Source organism: Micromys minutus (genome assembly GCF_963924665.1).
Source record: "Micromys minutus genome assembly, chromosome: 12".
NCBI classification, from domain to species: domain Eukaryota; kingdom Metazoa; phylum Chordata; class Mammalia; order Rodentia; family Muridae; genus Micromys; species Micromys minutus.
Window position 1 is genome coordinate 19,786,743 of NC_137981.1, and position 19,442 is coordinate 19,806,184.

Genomic DNA, 19,442 nt, shown 5'->3' on the forward strand with positions numbered 1-19,442 from the left:
GAATATATTTTTGTCAATTCTTGACTTTTTTTTAAAGGTTTGATAGTATGCATTAAAATCTTACTAGTTACTACAAGCATAAAGTACATGTAAAACAAAATGTAACATGGAAATAGTCAAGGTTTTTTGGTGCGTATAAATTAAACAATGATTTTTAAATACCAAAAATTGATAGAGACAGCGCCGGGGCAAGCGAGAGCTAGACGGGCACTGGGCGACTCTGTGCCTCTGAGAAAAATCAACTAAACATGGGCAAAGAAGATCCTAAGAAGCCAAGAGGCAAGATGTCCTCATATGCATTCTTTGTGCAAACCTGCCGGGAGGAGCACAAGAAGAAGCACCCGGATGCTTCTGTCAACTTCTGAGAGTTCTCCAAGAAGTGCTCAGAGCGGTGGAAGCCCATGTCTGCTAAAGAAAAGGGGAAATTTGAAGATATGGCAAAGGCTGACAAGGCTCGTTATGAAAGAGAAATGAAAACCTACATCCCCCCAAAAGGGGAGACCAAAAAGAAGTTCAAGGACCCTAATGCACCCAAGAGGCCTCTTTCGGCCTTCTTCTTGTTCTGTTCTTTGTACCCCCCCAAAATCAAAGGTGAGCATCCTGGCTTATCCATTGGTGATGTCGCAAAGAAACTAGGGGAGATGAGGAACAACACTGCCACGGATGACAAGCAGCCCTATGAGAAGAAGGCCGCCAAGTTGAAGAAGTACGAGAAGGATATTGCTGCCTACAGAGCTAAAGGAAAACCTGATGCAACGAAAAAGGGGGTGGTCAAGGCTGAAAAGAGCAAGGAAAAGAAGGAAGGGGAAGATGATGAGGAGGATGAAGAGGATGAGGAAGAGGAGGAAGAAGAGGAAGACAAAGATGAAGAAGATGATGATGAATAAGTTGGTTCTAGCGAATTTTTTTCTTGTCTATAAAGCATTTAACCCCCCTGTACACAACTCACTCCTTTTAAAGAAAAAAATTGAAATGTAAGGCTGTGTAAGATTTGTTTTTAAACTGTACAGTGTCTTTTTTTGTATAGTTAACACACTACCAAATGTGTCTTTAGATAGCCCTGTCCTGGTGGTAATTTCAATAGCCACAAACCTTGCCTGGTACAGTCTGGGGGTTGTAAATTGGCATGGAAATTTAAAGCAGGTTCTTGTTGGTGCACAGCACAAATTAGTTATATATGGGGACAGTAGTTTGGGTTTTTTTTGTTTTTTGTTTTTTTCTGGTTTTTTTTTTTCTTTTGGTTTTATTTTGGGTTTTTTTTTTTTTTCATCTTCAGTTGTCTCTGATGCAGCTTATAAGAAGATAATTTTTCTGTTAACTGAATACCACTCTGTAATTGCAAAAAGAAAAAAAAATTTGCGGCTGTTTTGTTGACATTCTGAATGCTTCTAAGTAAATAAAATTTTTTTTATTAAAAAAATACCAAAAAATTGCCACAAGGCTATCTTCTTAGCTTTTGAGTTATTAATGATTTAAGGTCTAGGTGTTCCCCACTCTGAGTGGGTGCTATACACTTTTTTTTTTCTAAGAAGGACTGAGGTTTCGACTTTTTGGCCTTTCTTTTTTAGAGCTTCATATGTTCTGAGTTGTTTCTTCAGTATTCAGAGCTTTCTGGGGCTAGTATCCAATTATCAGTGACTGCATATTATGTCTGTTCTTTTGTGTTTGGTACCTCACTCAGGATGATATCCTCTAGATACATTCATTTTCCTAGGAATTTCATAAAGTCATTGTTTCTAATAGCTGAGTAATACTCCATTGTGTAAATATACCAAGTTTTTGTATCCATTCATCTACTGAAGGACATCTGGGTTCTTTCCAGCTTCTGGCTATTATAAATAAGGCTGCTATGAACATGGTTGAACATGTGTCCTTATTGTATGTTGGAGCAGTTTTGGGGTATATGCCCAGAAGTGGAATAACTGGGTCTTTAGGTAAGACTATGTCCAATTTTCTGAGAAATCGCCAAACTGATTTCCAGAGTGGTTGTATCAGTTTACAACCCCACCAACAGTGGGGGAATGTTTCTCTTTCTCTGAATTCTTGCCAGCATCTGCTGTCATCTGAGTTTTTGATCTTAGCCATTCTGACTGGTGTGAGGTGGAATCTCAGGGTTGTTTTGATTTGCATTTCCATGATGACTAGGGATGTTGAGCACTTCCTTAAATGCTTCTCAGCTATTCAACATTCCTCAATTGAGAGTTCTTTGTTTAGCTCTGTGCCCCATTTTTAAATAGGATTGTTTGATTCTCTGGAGTCTAACTTTTTGAGTTCTTTGTATATATTGGATATTAGAACTCTATCAGATGTGGGATTTGTAAAGATCTTTTCCCAATCTGTTGGCTGCCATTTTGTTTTCTTGACAGTGTTTTTAGCCTTACAGAAACTTTGCAATCTCATTAAGTCCCATTTATTGATCCTTGATCTTAGAGCACAAGCCATTGGTGTTCTGTTCAGGAAAATTTCCCCTGTGCCTATGTGTTTTAAGGTTTTCCCCACTTTCTCTTCTAATAGTTTAAGTGTACCTGGTTTTATGTGGAGATCTTTGATCCCCTTGCACTTGAACTTTGTACAAGGAGATAAAAAAGGGTCTATTTTCATTCTTCTGCATGCTGATTGCCAGTTGAACCAACATCATTTGTTGAAGAGGCTGTTCTTTTTCAATTGAATTTTTTCAGCTCTCTTGTCAAAAATCAAGTGACCATATGTGTGAGAGTTCATCTCTGGATCTTCTATTCTGTTCCATTGATCTACCTGCCTATCTCTGTGCCAGTACCATGCGTTTTTTTAAACACAATTGCCTTGTAATATAGCTTGAGGTCAGGGATGGTGATTCCCACATATGTTTTCTTGTTGTTGAGGATAGATTTTGATATTATAGGTTTTTTGTTATTCCAGATGAATTTGCAAATTGCTCTTTTCAACTCTATGAAGAATTGAGTTGGAATTTTGATGGGGATTGCATTGAATCTTTAGATTGCTTTTGGTAAGATGGCCATTTTTACAATGTTGATCCTTCCAATCCATGAGCATGGGAGATCTTTCCATCTTCTGAGATCTTCTTCAATTTCCTTCTTTAGAGATTTGAAGTTCTTGTCATACAGGTTCTTCACTTGCTTAGTTAGAGTCACACCAAGGTATTTCATATCATTTGTAACTATAGTGAAGGGTGTCTTTTCCCTAATTTCTTTCTCAGCATGTTTGTTCTTTGAGTAGAAGAAGGCTACTGATTTGCTTGAGTTACATATTTATACAGCCACTTTGCTGAACCTGTTTATCAGCTGTAGAAGTTCTCTGGTGGAATTTTTGGGTCACTTAAGTATACTATCATGTCATCTGCAAATAGTGATACTTTTACTTCTTTCTTTCCAATTTGTATCCCTTTGATTTCCTTTTGCTGTCTAATTGCTCCAGCCATGACTTCCACTACCATGTTGAATAGGTAGGAGGAGAGTGGGCAGCTTGTCTAGTCCCTGATTTTAGTGGGATTGTTTCAAGTTTCTCACCGTTAAGTCTGATGTTGGCTATTTGTTTGCTGTATATTGCTTTTATTATGTTTAGGTATGGGCCTTGGATTCCTACTCTTTCCAAGATGTTTAACATGAAGTGGTGTTGAATTTTGTCAAATGCTTTCTCAGCATCTAGTGAGATGATCATGTGATTTTGTTCTTTGAGTTTGTTTATATGGTGGATTACGTTGATGGATTTCTTTATATTAAACCATCCCTGCATCCCAGGGATGAAGCCTACTTGATCATAGTGAATGATCATTTTGATGTGTTCTTGCATTTGGTTTACAAGAATTTTATTGAGTATTTTTGTATCAATGATCTTAAAGGAGATTGGTCTGAAGTTCTCTTTTCTTGTAGGGTCTTTGTGTGGTTTAGGAATAAAAGTTATTGTGGCCTCGAAAAATGAGTTGGGTAGTGTTCCATCTGAGTCTATTTTGTGGAATAGTTGGTATTAGGTTGTCAATAAATGTCTGATAGAATTCTGCGCTGAACCCATCTGGTCCTGGGCTTTTTTTGGTTGGGAGGCTTTTGATGACTGCTTCTATTTCTTTAGGTGTTATGGGATTGTTTAGATGGTTTATCTGTTCCTGATTTAACTTTGGTATCTGGCATCTATCTAGAAATTTATCCATTTCCTCCAGATTTTCCAGTTTTGTTGAGTATAGGTTTTTGTAGTAGGATCTGATGATGTCCTCAATTTTAGTTATGTCTCCCTTTTCATTTCCTGTTTTGTTAATTTGGATACTCCTCTTTGCCCTCTAGTTATTCTGGCTAAGGGGTTATCAATCTTGTTAATTTTCTAAAAGAACCAGCTCCTGGTTTTGTTGAGTCTTTGAATGGTTCTTTTTGTTTCTACTTGGTTAATTTCTGCTCTGAGTTTGGTTATTTCCTTCCGTCTACTTTTGGGTGTATCTGCTTGTTTTGTGCTGTCAAGTTGCTAGTGTATGCTCTCTCCAGTGTCTTTTTGGAGGCACTCAGAGCTATGAGTTTTCCTCTTAGTACTGCTTTCATTGCATCCCATAGGTTTGGGTATGTTGTCCTTTCATTTTCATTAAATTCTAGAAAAACCTTAATTTCTTTCTTTATTTCTTCTTTGACTATGCTATCGTTGAGTAGCTTGTTTTCCAGCTTCCATGTGTATATGGGCTTTTTGTTGTCTTTGTTGTTATTAAAGACCAACCTTAGTCCATGGTGATCTGATAGAATGCATGGGAGTATTTCAATCTTCTTATATCTATTGAGGCTTGTTTTGTGACTGACTATATGATCAATTTTGGAAAAGGTGCCATGAGGTGCTGAGAAGAAGGTGTATTCTTTTGTTTTAGGATGAAATGTTCTGTTACTTCCGTTTTCTAAAGGGCACCAAGACTCTGAGACACCAAGCAACTTGCTGAAGCTCACACAGCTGTAAGTGGCAACACCAGACGTGGTCCGTCTGGTGCAGGTGTCTGTGCTGCTGTGGCTCTGCTGTGAGTCACTGAAACTTCTGTCTCAGACCACATTATCTGCCACTCCTGACACCTATTAGGAATTGAGGATCATCAGCTCCCCCTAAAGCGATGCTGTGGGATGGTGTATCAGCAAAGGGTTCCCTGGCCTACCATTTTCTTCCTTCTCTCTCACTGTAAAGTAAATGAGCTTATGTTGCCCTATGTCATAGACAAGCTTCCAACCTCACAATAGCACAGCTTGCTGTATAGCCAGAGTTTCTCTCCAGAACTTTATTTTCTTTGTACTTAAGAGTAAATAGGTGTGGGTTGGTTAAAAGCTCTCACTACCCTTGACTAATAATGAGCCAGATCCTCTCAAACCATCAAGAATGATGACCAGTGGGACTCCTGGTCTGACACATTCCAGCTGAAAAGCCATAAGAAAGAAGTCTGCCTGAATGTAACAGCTATTGGCAAGTGCAATTTGCTTGGATCTTCTAAGAAAGGTAATGTTATGATTTGGATCTTTAATGACTCCCAAATCCACACACTAAAGTCTTGGTTGCCAGTCTGTAGTGTTAGCTCCAAATGTTATAGTTCCTCGAACTCCAAAAGGCAGTCCAAGTATCCTGAGATGGGCTCTACTTGAACTATAGAAGGATTTCTGGAGGCTGATAAGAGCCAGCATGCCTCAGGAACTTGTGAAACCAGAGCCAATTCATCTTTACCAAAAGAAGTATTTTTTCTTATCACTGGCAGAATCTGGTGCCTATTAGCATCCCAAAGTGCAAACTGGCCAATAGGCTCCTCAGCATCACAAGTACCTGTTCCAAAGTTCATGCTAGCATCCAAGGTCTTCTTACCGTCTCTCCTACCCTAAAGTCCCTCCATCATGGGCTTTCCTCCCCATACTCATTCTCTTTATCACCCTGCTAACTTGAATTTCCTGCCCCATTGTGTCCTCCCCTCCCATGCCTTGCTCCTGTTTCCTTCCTGGCTAGGTCCAGTCTACTGGCCATGTTCAGTGTACTTCTTTCTCTGTCCCTCCCCCAACCCTCTGCTCTTGACATTTCTGGACACCTCTGGCTGTTCTCTCTCATGTCTACCATAAGAGCCTTCCCTTCACCATACCATGGAGCAGCCATGTTGTCAGTTTGTACACGTCATTGTAGGAGGCTGATGGAATCTTTAATGGGTAGGGTCTACTGAAGGAAGGTGCATCAGCAGGGCATGCCCTGAAAGAGAACTGCAGGATTCTGACACCTTATTCTCTCTCTCCTCACTTTCCTGGGGCGAGCAGCTTTGTTCTCATGTGGTGCTCTGTACCCTGAGGCTTTCTCTGCTTCTCACTGGCCCCAAATCAATGAAGATAAGTGACTGTGACCTGAAACATACGAAGCCTTGGGCAAAAGTAGAGCTTGCCTTCTTAGTTGATTATCGACGCCATTCTGTGATAGGAAGAGAATGTTTACTAATACAGAAAATTGCCACGAAGAAGTCAGGCTCATTGCTTTGATGACTTACTAATGTTCTTCAGAAATCTTTGGAATTTGAAAATTTCGGAAGCTGGCCTACAAAGCTATAAGCAGAACTTGATAGGCCGTTCTGCCAAGGGCTTGGAAGACCAGAGTATCAATAGGTACATAAACTGACGATATGACTGACTGATGATGTGGTTAAGGGGAGGGGCTTATTGTAGATGGGAGAGAGAGTCCAGAGCAGAGAGAGGAAGAAGGAGGCTGAACATGGCCAGTGGACTGGATCTGGCCATGGGAGAAGGAGGAGCAGAGAGATAAGAAAAGGAGAGAGGTGGGGATAGAGAGAGACGGGGGAAGAAAGACTGAGGAAAAAAAAGAGAGACGGTGATGAATAATAACATGAGCGAGGAGGGAGGCAGGAGACAGAGAGAGCACACAGCTGCAAAAGCAGAGTTATCAGAAGAATGAGTACCTAGGACGGGGGAGGAAACCTGTGAGCTGAGGGAGTTCAGGTAGGGGAGGAGCTGACATGTGTAACAGGTGCTTGTGATGCTGAGGGAGGCTGGGGGCCAGCTTTGGTATGTTAACAGAAACCTTGGGTAGCTATTTGTCCCATCTGCCTTTTGGAATTTGGGGACATGGAGTTTCCTTTGGATCTAGCAATAAGAATATGAAGACAATGTGGCGCCAATAGACAGGCTCCCGAGATTTCAGATAGAGAGGAGCGTTCAATTGAAAACTGGACTAGAGACCCTTCGTGTTGTATTCTGGCAAAGTTTTTGTCTGTGTCTGTTCATGCACTGAGATTCTACAGGAGACTGGGTTTGAATGTAGGACTAACGGGGCAGAAGTTTCTAGATAGTACAACGTTCAGGTAAAGTACTGCTGGCTGCCACATTTATCATGAGATATGAGACTGAAAGGTAAGGAAGGAGGATTTGAAAAACTTGCAGTTGAAGGAGTATTGCTTTAATTGCTAATGCTACTCAAATCGTCCTGCCAGAGGCTGTGGAGCAAGCTCCTCGCCACTTGCCAAAATGCTCTGGACTCTGGAATGAAAGACGCACTCGTGCGCACGCACGCACGCAGCCTTTTATTTTAATATGCCTTAAACAGCTCAATGGTTGGGCCACTCTCAAACTTCCATGTAGCTAATGCCTCCCCTCCAATACTCCTAAAAATCTATACTTTATCTTTACTTACTAAAAATCTATATTTTATCTTTGCTACCCAGACCCAGTGGAGAGGGGCCCCTGGGGTTGCTCTTCCCTGGCCCTTATATGGCTGATTCTCTGTCTTTCGTAGTTCTAGAGCCTGCATCCAATTCCTTGCCTGGCATGGCAATCTCAATTCTTCTTCTTCCCATGATTCCCTTGCCCAGAAAATCTAAAGTCCGGACTCTGTCCCCCTGCTCAGCCATTGGCCACAGGCAACTCTATTTACCTATTAGAACAAGCTGTAGGCAGGGACCCTCAGAGTCTCTCTCTCTCTCTCACACACACACACCAGATGTGGAAATTCCCAAATAATTTGGGAACCCAGTTAACATAATATAATCAATAAACCAAGTCTACAACAGAGGAGGAGAATCTTTACAGTCACAGCCAAGCAGGAGGTAATTGTCAAGGAAGTCACATCCTGAATGTGGTGGACGTGCCTTTACTCGCAGCATTCAGGGCTTAGGGAGGCTGAGGCAAGTGGATCATTGAATTTGAGGCCAGCTTTTCTACATAGACCCTGTCTCAGCTGTCCCCCACCCTCAGCCCAAAGAAAAAGAAGTGGTTAGGTACCTCACATCGGCACAATTGAAAGGATCCCTTGAGGGCATCTCAAGAGCCAACAGTGCCCAATCTATCACAGATTTTAAAGCCTGGTTGACAAAGTCATGGAGTTTGATTCTGGAAGCACAGAGATGCCCAAGGAATCACTTTCTTGGGACTCGTCTCCCGGTATTTAGCCATCTAGGCATTCCAAAGCATCTGCAGTTCTGATCCAGGTGGACCCGGCTGCAGCTCAGGCTGTTAACAGGTCGTGGTTTTTGTCCATCTTATATTGTTCTTTCAGGCAGACAGAATGGATGGGCTGTAGGGTCATGAAAACTCAAAAGAGGTCCTGGAAGACCAGGCAGTGTGTGATGAGAGAGAATCCCTGCAGGTGACTCCAGAGAGGGCAATATCTGAGGCTGTGAGGGGGAAGCCAAAGCTCCTGAGGAGGACCCAGAAAGGTAGAGATGCCAAAAATATGGACAGCAGAGTTAGCCCCATAGAAAGTCCACATGAACTGCAGCCAGGCTGGCATAACCAAGCGTCTGTCCAGCACAACTGCTCTTATAATGCGACTATGCTAATAGACAGGGAGTTTCAGGATTAAGGTTTGTCCTTCTGGGCTTCGGTCTTGCGGTGCTCAGATCTCTCCTTTCCCTGCTTTGCGCTTTAGTAGAATGTTTTCTCTGTATAGTTTTCTCTATCTCTTCTCCCTCTTTCTCCTCCTCCTCTTGTAGTATTGAGAATGAAACCGGAACATTGTGTATGCTAGCCAAGTGCTCTACCTCTGGATCATACCTCTGAGAATGTTTCATTTTGAAACAGGATCTTACTAAGATGCCAAAGGACTTGAAGTTGACCTGCACCTAGGAAGGCTTTGAGCTGTTGATTATTTTGCACTGGGCCCCTAAATAACTAGAAATTTAGGTCCTTGCCATCAGGATTGACCTCCATTGTTTGTTAGAAGTAAGTATTGATAGCTTGCTCTTTTGATTTTTTTTCTTTTTTTGAGACAGGGTCTCACTAAAGTTGTTCACTTTGGCTTCAAATTCTTTTTTAAACAAAATATCACTTATTTGTTCATTGACCATTTCAAGCGTCTAATCAATGCATTTTGGTCACATGCAGCCCAAATTCCTCCTCCAACTCCTCACATTTACCTCCAACATCGCCCTCTTGCCTCTTCTCTCCTCTCACTGATTAGAAACTCGACGCTGAGTCTAATTAGCACTGCTGCCTATTGAACTGTTGATCGGCTGTGCTGATCTGATCTTGTCCAGGTGTCTATAGCTGCGGTGAGATCATGCCGTGTCATACCATGAGGACAGCATTCACAGCACTGCTCCTACCCTCCTTACATTCTTTCTATCCCCCTTCTCGGATCTTCCTTGAACTTTGGGATGGAGGTTGATAACATGTGTCCCATTTAAGGTTAAGCACTCTCAGCTCTTGCACCAGGTATTATCCACTGCCCACTGGACTGAGAAGCTTTTGTACTTCCTCTAATTCTTGGTCCTCTTGCCGCAGCTCCCCCCCAGGGCCAGGATTGCAGACAAGTACCGACCTCACCCCATTGTTTTGACCGCCATGGAGGCTCATATTGTAGAGTTTCCCCTGAGTGTCAGAGGAGATTTAGGACTTGGCATTTTGAACAGTGCTGGGACTATTAAAGACTTCAGTATCAGGCACAGTTGCACATGCCATAGTCCCATTACTTAGAAGGCTGAGGAAAGAGGATGGCAAGTTCAAGGCCAGCTTGGGCCACACTAAAAACCTGTCCCAGGAAATAAACCTCCAAGTGTGATGGTGGTGGTAGCAAACACGTTTAGCTCAAGCACTCGGGGGGCAGAGGTAGGCAGATCTCTGAGACTGGGGCTAGCCTGGTCTACTGCGTGAGTTCCAGGACAACCAAGGCTAACACAAAGAAACCCTGTCTCAAAAATTCAACAAAAACAAACAAAACAACAAAAGACTCCAGAGACTGTTGACGATATACTGAGTATATCTTTCATTGTAAGGTAAGTGCTCACCTTTGGGAGCCAGGAGCAGAATGTTGTGATTCAGATCTTAAAGATCTCCCAAATAGTCACATGCTAAAGGCTTGTTTGTGGATGTGGCAATACTGGGAAATGGCAGAGTCCTTAAGATGGGAAGCCTAGTGAAAGAGAGGTCATTGGGCTGGAGAGGACTTTCTTGCTGTGTGTGTGTGTATGTGTGTGTGTGTGTGTGTGTGTGTGTGTGTGTGTGTGTGTGGTAAGGGAGGGGTAGGGCGTGTATGTTTTTCCCTTCCTCTTTCCTTCTTCCTTTCCATCCTTTTCCTAAAGTGTGCCCTTTCTTTAGTTGATGAGATCAAGCGTCTTGTCACAGTAATGGAAAGCTAACACTAAGTGTGATCCAGAAATATTTCTGATTTTTTTTCTGGAGCAAACCTAACTTGTTAGAATGGATCTACTTTAAAACTTAGATTGTGTTTGTAAAATGGAGTATCTGCTTTGGTGTTTCCCAGGTCCCCCAGCATGGAAACTGACTACCTGAAGAAGTGCTTTGGAAACAGCCTGACCCAGGCACTGGCAGAGGTGGCAAGAGTGCGGCCCAGTGACCCGATAGAGTACCTGGCTCACTGGCTTTACCATTATAGGAGTATAACTAAAGCCGAAGAAAAGGTGTGTTGCTTACTGGGCCTACCTGGGGGTGGGGCGCAGCTTGCTCAGAACAACTTGAAATACAAGTCAGAGTCCTGAGCTGGCATGGAGAGTTTCGGGATCATTTATCTTCTGAGGATTGCTTTGTCCCAGCTATCTCTGAAGTATGAGAACTACGGGGATGGTGCAGCTACTGGCTAGTTAATGTTTGCAATAGGAAGTTCAGTCAGCCTTGGCCTATGTCAGATGAGGAAAAGATCCTTTCAAAGGGGTATGACCTGATTTGTCCCTGTCATATTACCTCAGAAAAGGCAAGAGGAGCAACAGCTTAAGGAAGCAGATGACAGAAACTCTGAGGAAGCGAAGACAGAAATGCTGAAAGAAGAAGGCTATCAGATTCAGCAGAAGTGTGAAAAGTGTCACCAGGTAGGAAGGAGGAACAAAAAATTCAGCTCAGCCTCTATCAGCCAGGGTTTGTAGGAAATCCTCAAGGTGCCTAGCACAGGCCAAAGCATACTGAAGCTACCCTGGGCCCGTCTGTCCCTCAAAGCCACACATTAGGCATAATAAGTGAGTCTCGTTGACATCTTGTCCACAAAATCCTTAAAATAGAAAAAGAGAATAAATGTAAAAAGGCACATTTATTTTAGATTTCAGAAAATGTCATTAATATAGCTGACTTTAAGAACTTCAGATTTTAAAAAGGTAACTTCAGATTTTAAAAAAAGTAACTTCAGATTAAAAGAAAAGAATTTCAGATTCAAAAAGAAATCTTCAGATTTAAAATATTTTTTTTCTTTCAAGTTCCTTAGAGCCCTATTTCAAGGTTTTCAGGAACTAATGTAATTCTCAATTAATATAATTGATATAGTATTCTTAGCATCTTACCTTTGGATTATGACTACTTATGTGTCAAGCATCAGTGCCCTCTGTGATGTAATACAGACATTAGTTACCAACTCCACACACTTGAAAGCAACTCTGGCTCCTTCAGATTGATAATCAGAACTTTAGTGTCCCACAGTCTTTTCTACAAACTCCTCAAAGTTGTGGCATTTTACACAGTTCCTGGTTAGAGAACTCACTCAACTGTAATATTGAGACTCACACCACACAAGATGTCTTAATAATATGCTCTCAGTATCCTGAGTGTGGTCCTTGACGTTCACCAGCTTTGCTAGTTCCCAAAGCCAAATTAGAGGACACTAAGCTTGTTTACATTTGATGCTAAGATACTCAGTAGTCTAATAAGCTCTTATAATCAGTAGGTTTATTTGTAAGGCTTTCATGTCTTGTCAATAAATTAAAAGAAGATACACTAAATTTGGAAGCCTGGGTTGGAAGGCCAGCCTGACAAAGAAAAATCTTAAAGAAGAGCTGAAACTGTCTTTCGGTGTTAGAGAGCTGGCTAGTATGTACAAGTGCTAGGGGCAATTCACTAGAATGAAAGGAGGGGGAGGGAGTGGGAAAGGGAGAAGAGGAGAGGGAGAGAGAGAGAGCTTTTACAGGAACTCATTGTGCTAACAGCTACATGCTTCCATACCTATCAGAAAATTAGTTTGATAGTACTTTTGACAATCAGAAGAGTCCAATCCATGTACAACTCCAAGGTAGCTATGAATTTGAGTGAATGTATTGCAATATATTTTTGTGTAACTCTCATGTAGGTTTCAAACTGGAACTTGGTAGTTGACCACGTTTGGGCATACATAAGAGAAAATGCGCCCTCCAGGGTCCGTTCTTTGAACAACTGAGAAGGAAGGGGGGAGGCACATTAAGCAAATTTCTCACTTCTTGCTGTCCATGCAAACCATTTTCCAACACTGTTTTCTTGTGAATAGAAAGAAATAAGAAGGTAAGACAGGACTCCCCTGCACCTCCTTCTTTTCTGCTGCATTACTGAGGAAGTGGTAACGATGGTCCTTCCATTTTAGGCTGAGCATCACAACAATCAAGCCGCTTATTCTCAGCATCTTTTTTTTTTTTTCAACTGCAGGTTGAATTATTTCTATTGATTTGCTGTCGAGGTTAAGCCTTTTTCCCTCCCAGGGCTAGAATTCTATTTAGGTATTTCTATGATAACCGTTTTCTTTTGTGTGTGAGTAGCTATGCATGCATGCCTACATGTGGAAGTTTCAAGATCCCCCGGGGATCTGCCTGTTCTGTTTTTCCCAGCATTGGAATTATAAGCACATGCCCCCATTCCTGATTTTTGTTTTGTTTTGTTGTTTTGATTTTTGCTTCATTTTGGAGATCAAACTCAGGGCCTCTTGCTTGAACTTATCTATTGGTTGAACGATCCCTCCAAAATCCTCTATGATTTTTTAAAAAAGTGCAGATATGTTTTCCACTCTAGAGTTCCTCTATCTCCATTTTCTTGACTGTCCTCCTTAATTTTCATTTATTATGTCTGTGTTTCTCCCTGATAATTTTGAGAATATTGACTGACTAAGTCCCTGTCTGTTATCCCTATCATCTGTGATGTACTGAAGTTAATAACTCGTGTTTGCCTCCTTCCTCTTCTGTCTAGTAATTTCTATGTTCATGCAGCTGACGTTTTGCAGGGAGTCCAGAGTATATTGTGTTAGGTTTTATCCCTGCAGGCTGTTGGCTCCCTGGTACACCACTTTGATCCCAGTGAGACTGATTTCATGATTCTTTGGAGATTGATTTTAGCTTTGTTCTTTGTCGGTGTCCAGCATAAAAATAACAGTTCTATACGCTTGCTATTTTCATTTTTAACCTTTACAGGCACCTCTTTCCTTTGTGTTTTCTCTTTAGGAACTGCCCTCAACAGCTCTTTCCTCAGACAAGACCCCAGCCCCGCAGGACACGGGACCCCTTGAGGAGAAGACTCAGGAATCTCGACCAGGCAGCTCCAGTGTGATTTCTAAGATGCCTCAACGGGCTATTCCCTCATAAAAAAAAAAAAAAAAAAAAGGCCTGCAAGAAGAGTGCTCCTCTAAGAAGGCGGGGTATAGAGATTCTTAGGTCTGCTATCCTTAACTACCTTTGATCACGTGAAGTTTTGAATGAGCTATTAGAGAAAAGTGAACTCTGAGTAAGAATTAAAGACAATAAGTCATCAAACCAGTGAGGCCTTTATCTCCTGACATGACAGTGTGAGAGCGCACCCCTTCTCCTGCACTCCTCTCAACTTTGGCTGTGCTTTGCAGTCAGGGCTCTGGTAATCCTTGCCTGTGTCCTGAATGCAGCCAGTGGCACAAATAACAGATGTTCTCTTCACTCCATGTAAGCACTTTAAAACAATGTTTCCATTTTCTTATTATGATAAAACTCATGACATAAAATTTATAGTTCAGTGACATTAACACACCCATATTCTACAACTCCCCCTATCAGCCAACATTCAAACTATTTATGTACCTTGTAAAGCTGAAACTCTGTCCCATTATATAATAACTCTATTCCCCCCCACCCACCCTAGAAACACTCATCAACTTTGTCTAGGTTGTTTTGACTATTTCAAGTATCTCATACGATTGGAATCATATAGTAGTGAGGGAGGGGGAGTGCATGTGTATGGTACATGTGTGTGTGTGTGTGTGTGTGTGTGTGTGTGTGCATGTGTATGTGTGATTTCATTAGCATTCTGTAGCTATCCTTGGTGTTCTAGTAGATAGGATTTAAGCTTTTATTTGGCATACTACATCCTCGGGGTTCACTCATACTTAACATGGATCAGAATTTCCTTTCTTCTTAAAGCTGATCAATATTCTCCCCTGATATGGAATGCATAGAATAGAAGCATTCAATCATGAAGTATGTTGCCTAGTGGATGTGAGAAATAATTAAGAAGGAAACTGAAGGGGATTCATTTGCTGACAGGATAAAGAGACTGAAAATAAGGGTTGTCCAAGACGATTGCTGTGTTTTTAGACTGCATCCCAGGAGTGGATAGAGGTATTTTTTTCCCTCAGTATAAGACAGAAGAAAAATGTGATGTGCTGAGTGTATGGTACCTGTGAAAGAGACAAGCATGGGAACTCCACAAAAGACAGCATCCCTGGGATACTGCTCTCCTAACCCCAAAACAGCCAAAGACTCAAGCCCAGGCCTGAGTTTTCTGTAAGATTCTAGATCAGGAGGCAATTTTTCTATTCATCTGAAGTGGGCCCCAGGACCATAGTGGGGGTGGGGAGGAAGAGAGAGAGAGAAAAGAGAGAGAGAGAGATAATATAATTACAAGCCAAAGACCAGCCTTGGCTTGACTGAGAGTCCTGAGGAAGGGGTATTTGGGAGCAATGAAAAGAATGGCTTGATGTCAATTCATGAGTTCAAGCTCCCAGCCTTGTGTTCTGCTCAAGACAGTTCTCTCTGGAGATCTCCAGACAGCTCATCCAGATAACTCAGCTCTAGCAGACCAAAGCCCCATCTTCTATTTACATTATCAATTCAGTTGTCCACTCCAGGTTCCCTTTTGATTATTCCATGAATCAACATTTTATTACCTTAGCCACTAATTATTAGAAAAAGAGAACAGGTACTTTTTTTTTTTTTTTAAACATGGCAAATGAATTCAGAGATCTTCCTGCCTTTGTAAGCAATCTGGCTGGGATCTCGTGCTGACATTGTCATTCCTATCATACCTGGGCCTGTCCCAGGATAATCTTGAATTCAGGAATCTGCCTGCTTTTGTCAGCACAAACAATAAACTCAGCTGGGTGGGATCTTGCCCTGCAATCACCACTCCCCAAATCTTTTTATCTCCTTCCTTATCTTTATCTTTCTGACAAGCTAGCTCATAGTGCAGCTGCCTCTGTTTTATTAGGTTCATGAAAGCACTCATATGATTCATACTGCATCCTTACATTTTGCACAGTTGAGTAATTATACATTCTTGAACTCATGTTTCCAGTGTTCTTTCCCACAGCCTTAAGGCCTGCCTTGAAGGTCACAGTGTTTTCCATTTTGCTAAGGGCATTAAACACACTCTCACCTCATGGACTCCTGCTGTCTCTGATTGTCATAGAGTCGTTAACCTTTCCTGAAGAAACATTCCCATGAAGGAGGAACATAAAGTAAAACATACAAACAAGCCTTACACCTAGCATCTGTCAACACTCATAGAGGCCCATGCCCTACTAGCTCTGCTCCACTCGTGGGAACCGTGGCATCCCATCCCTTACATATATATGTATATGGTGTGTGTGTGTGTGTGTGTGTGTGTGTGTGTGTGTGTGTGTGTACTTGGATGCATGTGTGTGGGTGCATATACTACAGCACACATGTAGATGTCAGAGGACAACTTTCAGGAGAACCACATGGGTTCTGGGGATGGAACTTGGGTTGTCATGTTGTCTTGGGAAGCTAAATCATCTCACAGTCCCATTCTTCGATAATTTTAACTTTGGAATTGCATAATGGAATTCTAGTCAGAGTGGCATCTTTTTGCAAATAGCTTCAAATCCTATATATATGCTCTACTTCAAAGTACTCATTTCCATTAACCACTGTTTGTATGGTTTCTAACCTTGCAAGTGGAGATTATCTTAGAAAAACATTACATTTTGCTTTTTAGTTTTACCATTAATGCTGATGGAAGCAAAATCAAACAAAATGGTACTGCTTGGGTGGTAGTGCAAAGTGAACTTTGAGTTAGAATGGTCTTATGATTATTCTTTAAAGTGATTATTTTCAAGCTATGCCTTCTGTGCTTGATAGTTTTGTGATGTCTTGACCCAAGCTACAGTTATGTGAAAGGAAGGAACCTTAATTGAGAAAATGACTCCATAACATCCAGCTGTAAGGTGTTTTTTGAATTAGTGATTAGTGGGGAAGACTTAGTTCATGGTGGGTAGCACCATTCTGGGGCTGGTGGTCCTGGGTTCTAAAAGAAAGCAGGGTGATCAAACCAGTAAACAGCACCTCTCTATTCCCTCTGCACCATCTCCAGCACTTAGGTTCCTTCTCTACTTAACAGTCCTGTCCTACCCTGCCTTGACTTCCTTCAGTGATGAACAGTAATATGGACATGTATGCTAAATAAACTCTTTTCCCCCAAAGTTGCTTTGGTCATAGTGTTTCATCACAGCAATAGAGAACCTAACTAAGACCCCTTCCATTAGTAGGCTGCCTGTGAAACTAGCATTCAAGGCCTAGCAGGTATGTCCAACCACTAGGACTAAGAACCAGGCATATGTTGGGACATCCAGGAGTTAGAACAGGTCTTCCATCTTAATATAGAAGACTAGGTATATTTATTTTCTCTCACTGAGCAACAAACACTACTACATATCAGCTTAGTTTCTTGGGTCATAGGACCAAGCAGCTTATGAAGTCTTGAGGTTGAACCATAGTGTTGTCTGTGGCAAGAATCTTTACTAGAGACTGGAGGTCCCCCTTCTCACACTTATGTTTTCCTGTTTGAGATAGAATCCAATATATCCCAGGATGGAATTGAACTCACTGTGCGATATACTCTTTTACTCTTGCTTCCACCTTTTCACAACTTAGATTGTAGACCTATAACCAGTTTCTGTAGTGTTGGGGAATCAAACCTAAGGCCTCATGCATACTAAACAAGCCAACCAACCGAGTTACATCCCTAGCGCACTGGCAATTTCACTTTTAATGGACCCAAAGTCAATTGATTATAGTTCAGTCATGGCCCTGATATCCTATGTTGTTTATCAGCTCTACACACACACACACACACACACACACACACACACACACACACACACACACACTAAACACAGACATACACCAAAGAGTAAGAACCCCAAGGCCATCTCGGAGCTCTGCACTAAACAAAAAGCTTTTCAGAAAACAAAGGGTTATACCAAGTGTAAAATAGCACATGAGGAATTCAGTTTCCAGAGTCAATGAGGTGCATGCACTGGAGGGGCCTTCACTAAGCGATGATCACTGGTGACCCAGAGGACTGAAGGATGGATGGATGGATGGATGGAGATTGGACCAGTGGAGAACCCTGGGAAAACCACTCACAAAGAAGAAATAGATACGTACACTGGGGAAAACTGGGAGCTCGCTCAGCTCGGGCTGCTTGGGAAACAATGAGGAGAGCCTGGTCTGAGGTCAATAGAGATAAATTTCCACTGTGAAGTGCAAGTCTTTCACTGAGAAGTGCTCATACCTTGTGAGCTTCTAGTATAATCACTAACTTTTCAAACCCATACTATTTATTAACCAAGTGTCCAAGTTAAAACTATCACCTAAACATTCCCTGGCTTAGAGATCATAATATAACCTTTTCATTTTGTAATGTTTCCAAATATCTATCAACTAGCACACAGTACTCCTCTGTAGACTAAAGTCTTGAGTTACTTGAAATGATATGCAGAGACCTTTTAAAAATTTTGTTAGCATATGCTAATTATTCCAAGAATGGATTTCATTATGACATTTTCATAATATATTTTGACTGTATTCACCTCCTATTACCCCATTTTTATTCCCCAACTCCAAATGATTCCCTTCCCCTTGCCTCTACTTTCAATAATAATAATAAAAAGATGTCACGGAGGGTTTTGGTGTGGGGGGGTGAGTTGCATGTGTTTTCACAGAGTTTATCTATATAGTTCAGGCTGGGCCTCACGCTCAAAAGTGCTTCACAACTGGCTTAGCTAATGCTAATGGTTAAACATGGTAGTTTTTCTATTAAGATCATGAACAAGGTAATGATATTTCTTCTCACCATACCTTGTCAATGTCATTGCACAATCATAGCTAATACAGCAAGACAAGATAGTAAAACTGAAGTACATCTGTAACTCCAGTGCTTGAGAAGCTGAGGGAGAAGGGTTATGAGTTATAAGCCAGCCTGAGTTATAAAGTGAGTTCCCAGCCAGCCTGACCTACATAGACCCTGTCCAAGAGTTCAGTTGTGTGATTTGTCAGCCTGTGGTATTTATATGAGAGACTTGTTTCAAATAAAGAACAGAAAAGTACACCAGTAGGAAGGATGAATTCAAATGGTTTTTCTTCATGATGTCCCAACTGCTGATGTAGGAACAAGGAACAAAGAACAAACAATTCTTGAAACTGATAAGTAGGTTGCAGATAGTTGCAGGCTGCAAGGTCAGCACAGGCTGTCATATTCCTAAGTGCCAGCAATTAACACAAAATCAAAATTAACACATAATACTTAAGGCCAGGCTGGACAGTGGTGGCACACACCTTTAATCTCAGTACTTGAGAAAGAGAAGCACATGGATCTCAAAGTTTAAGGCCATTTTGGTCTACAAAGTGAATTCCAGAACAACCAGGGCTACACAGAGAAATCCTGTCTCAAAAACAAGCAAGCAAACAAACAAACAACTAAAAAGCACCATGATATTTAAATTGGCATCCTCAAAAATACTTAGGTATAAATCAAACAGAGAGAGAGAGAGAGAGAGAGAGAGAGAGAGAGAGAGAGAGAGAGAGAGAGAGAGAAGGGGGGAGAGAGAGAAGAGGGAAAGGGACAGGGAAGGAGGGAGAGGGAGAGGGAGGGAGAATCTTCTGTTCTTTGCTCTTTGTTCCTACACCAATGATTGAGACACACACACACACACACAATATTTATGAAGAAAAATTCAGGGATCCAATGATTAAAATCAAAGAACTAAAATGAAAGGAATGTTCTGTTTCA

General features: G+C 41.5%; 1 protein-coding gene and 1 pseudogene across 2 annotated transcripts; both read left to right on the plus strand.

Moving 5' to 3' along the window:
- The first annotated feature begins 248 nt into the window (after positions 1-248).
- On the plus strand, positions 249-887 carry LOC308427960 (high mobility group protein B1-like; annotated as a pseudogene). The gene has a single exon. The product of its transcript is annotated as a high mobility group protein B1-like (transcript).
- A 9,812-nt stretch (positions 888-10,699) lies between these two features.
- Positions 10,700-13,747, plus strand: DYDC2 (DPY30 domain containing 2; the record flags this gene model as incomplete). The annotated part of the gene is made up of 3 exons (XM_080926990.1): positions 10,700-10,846; positions 11,132-11,251; positions 13,607-13,747. The coding sequence occupies 3 exons, from the start codon at positions 10,700-10,702 to the stop codon at positions 13,745-13,747; spliced, it is 408 nt and encodes a 135-aa protein (XP_080783116.1).
- Between the last annotated feature and the right edge of the window lie 5,695 nt (positions 13,748-19,442).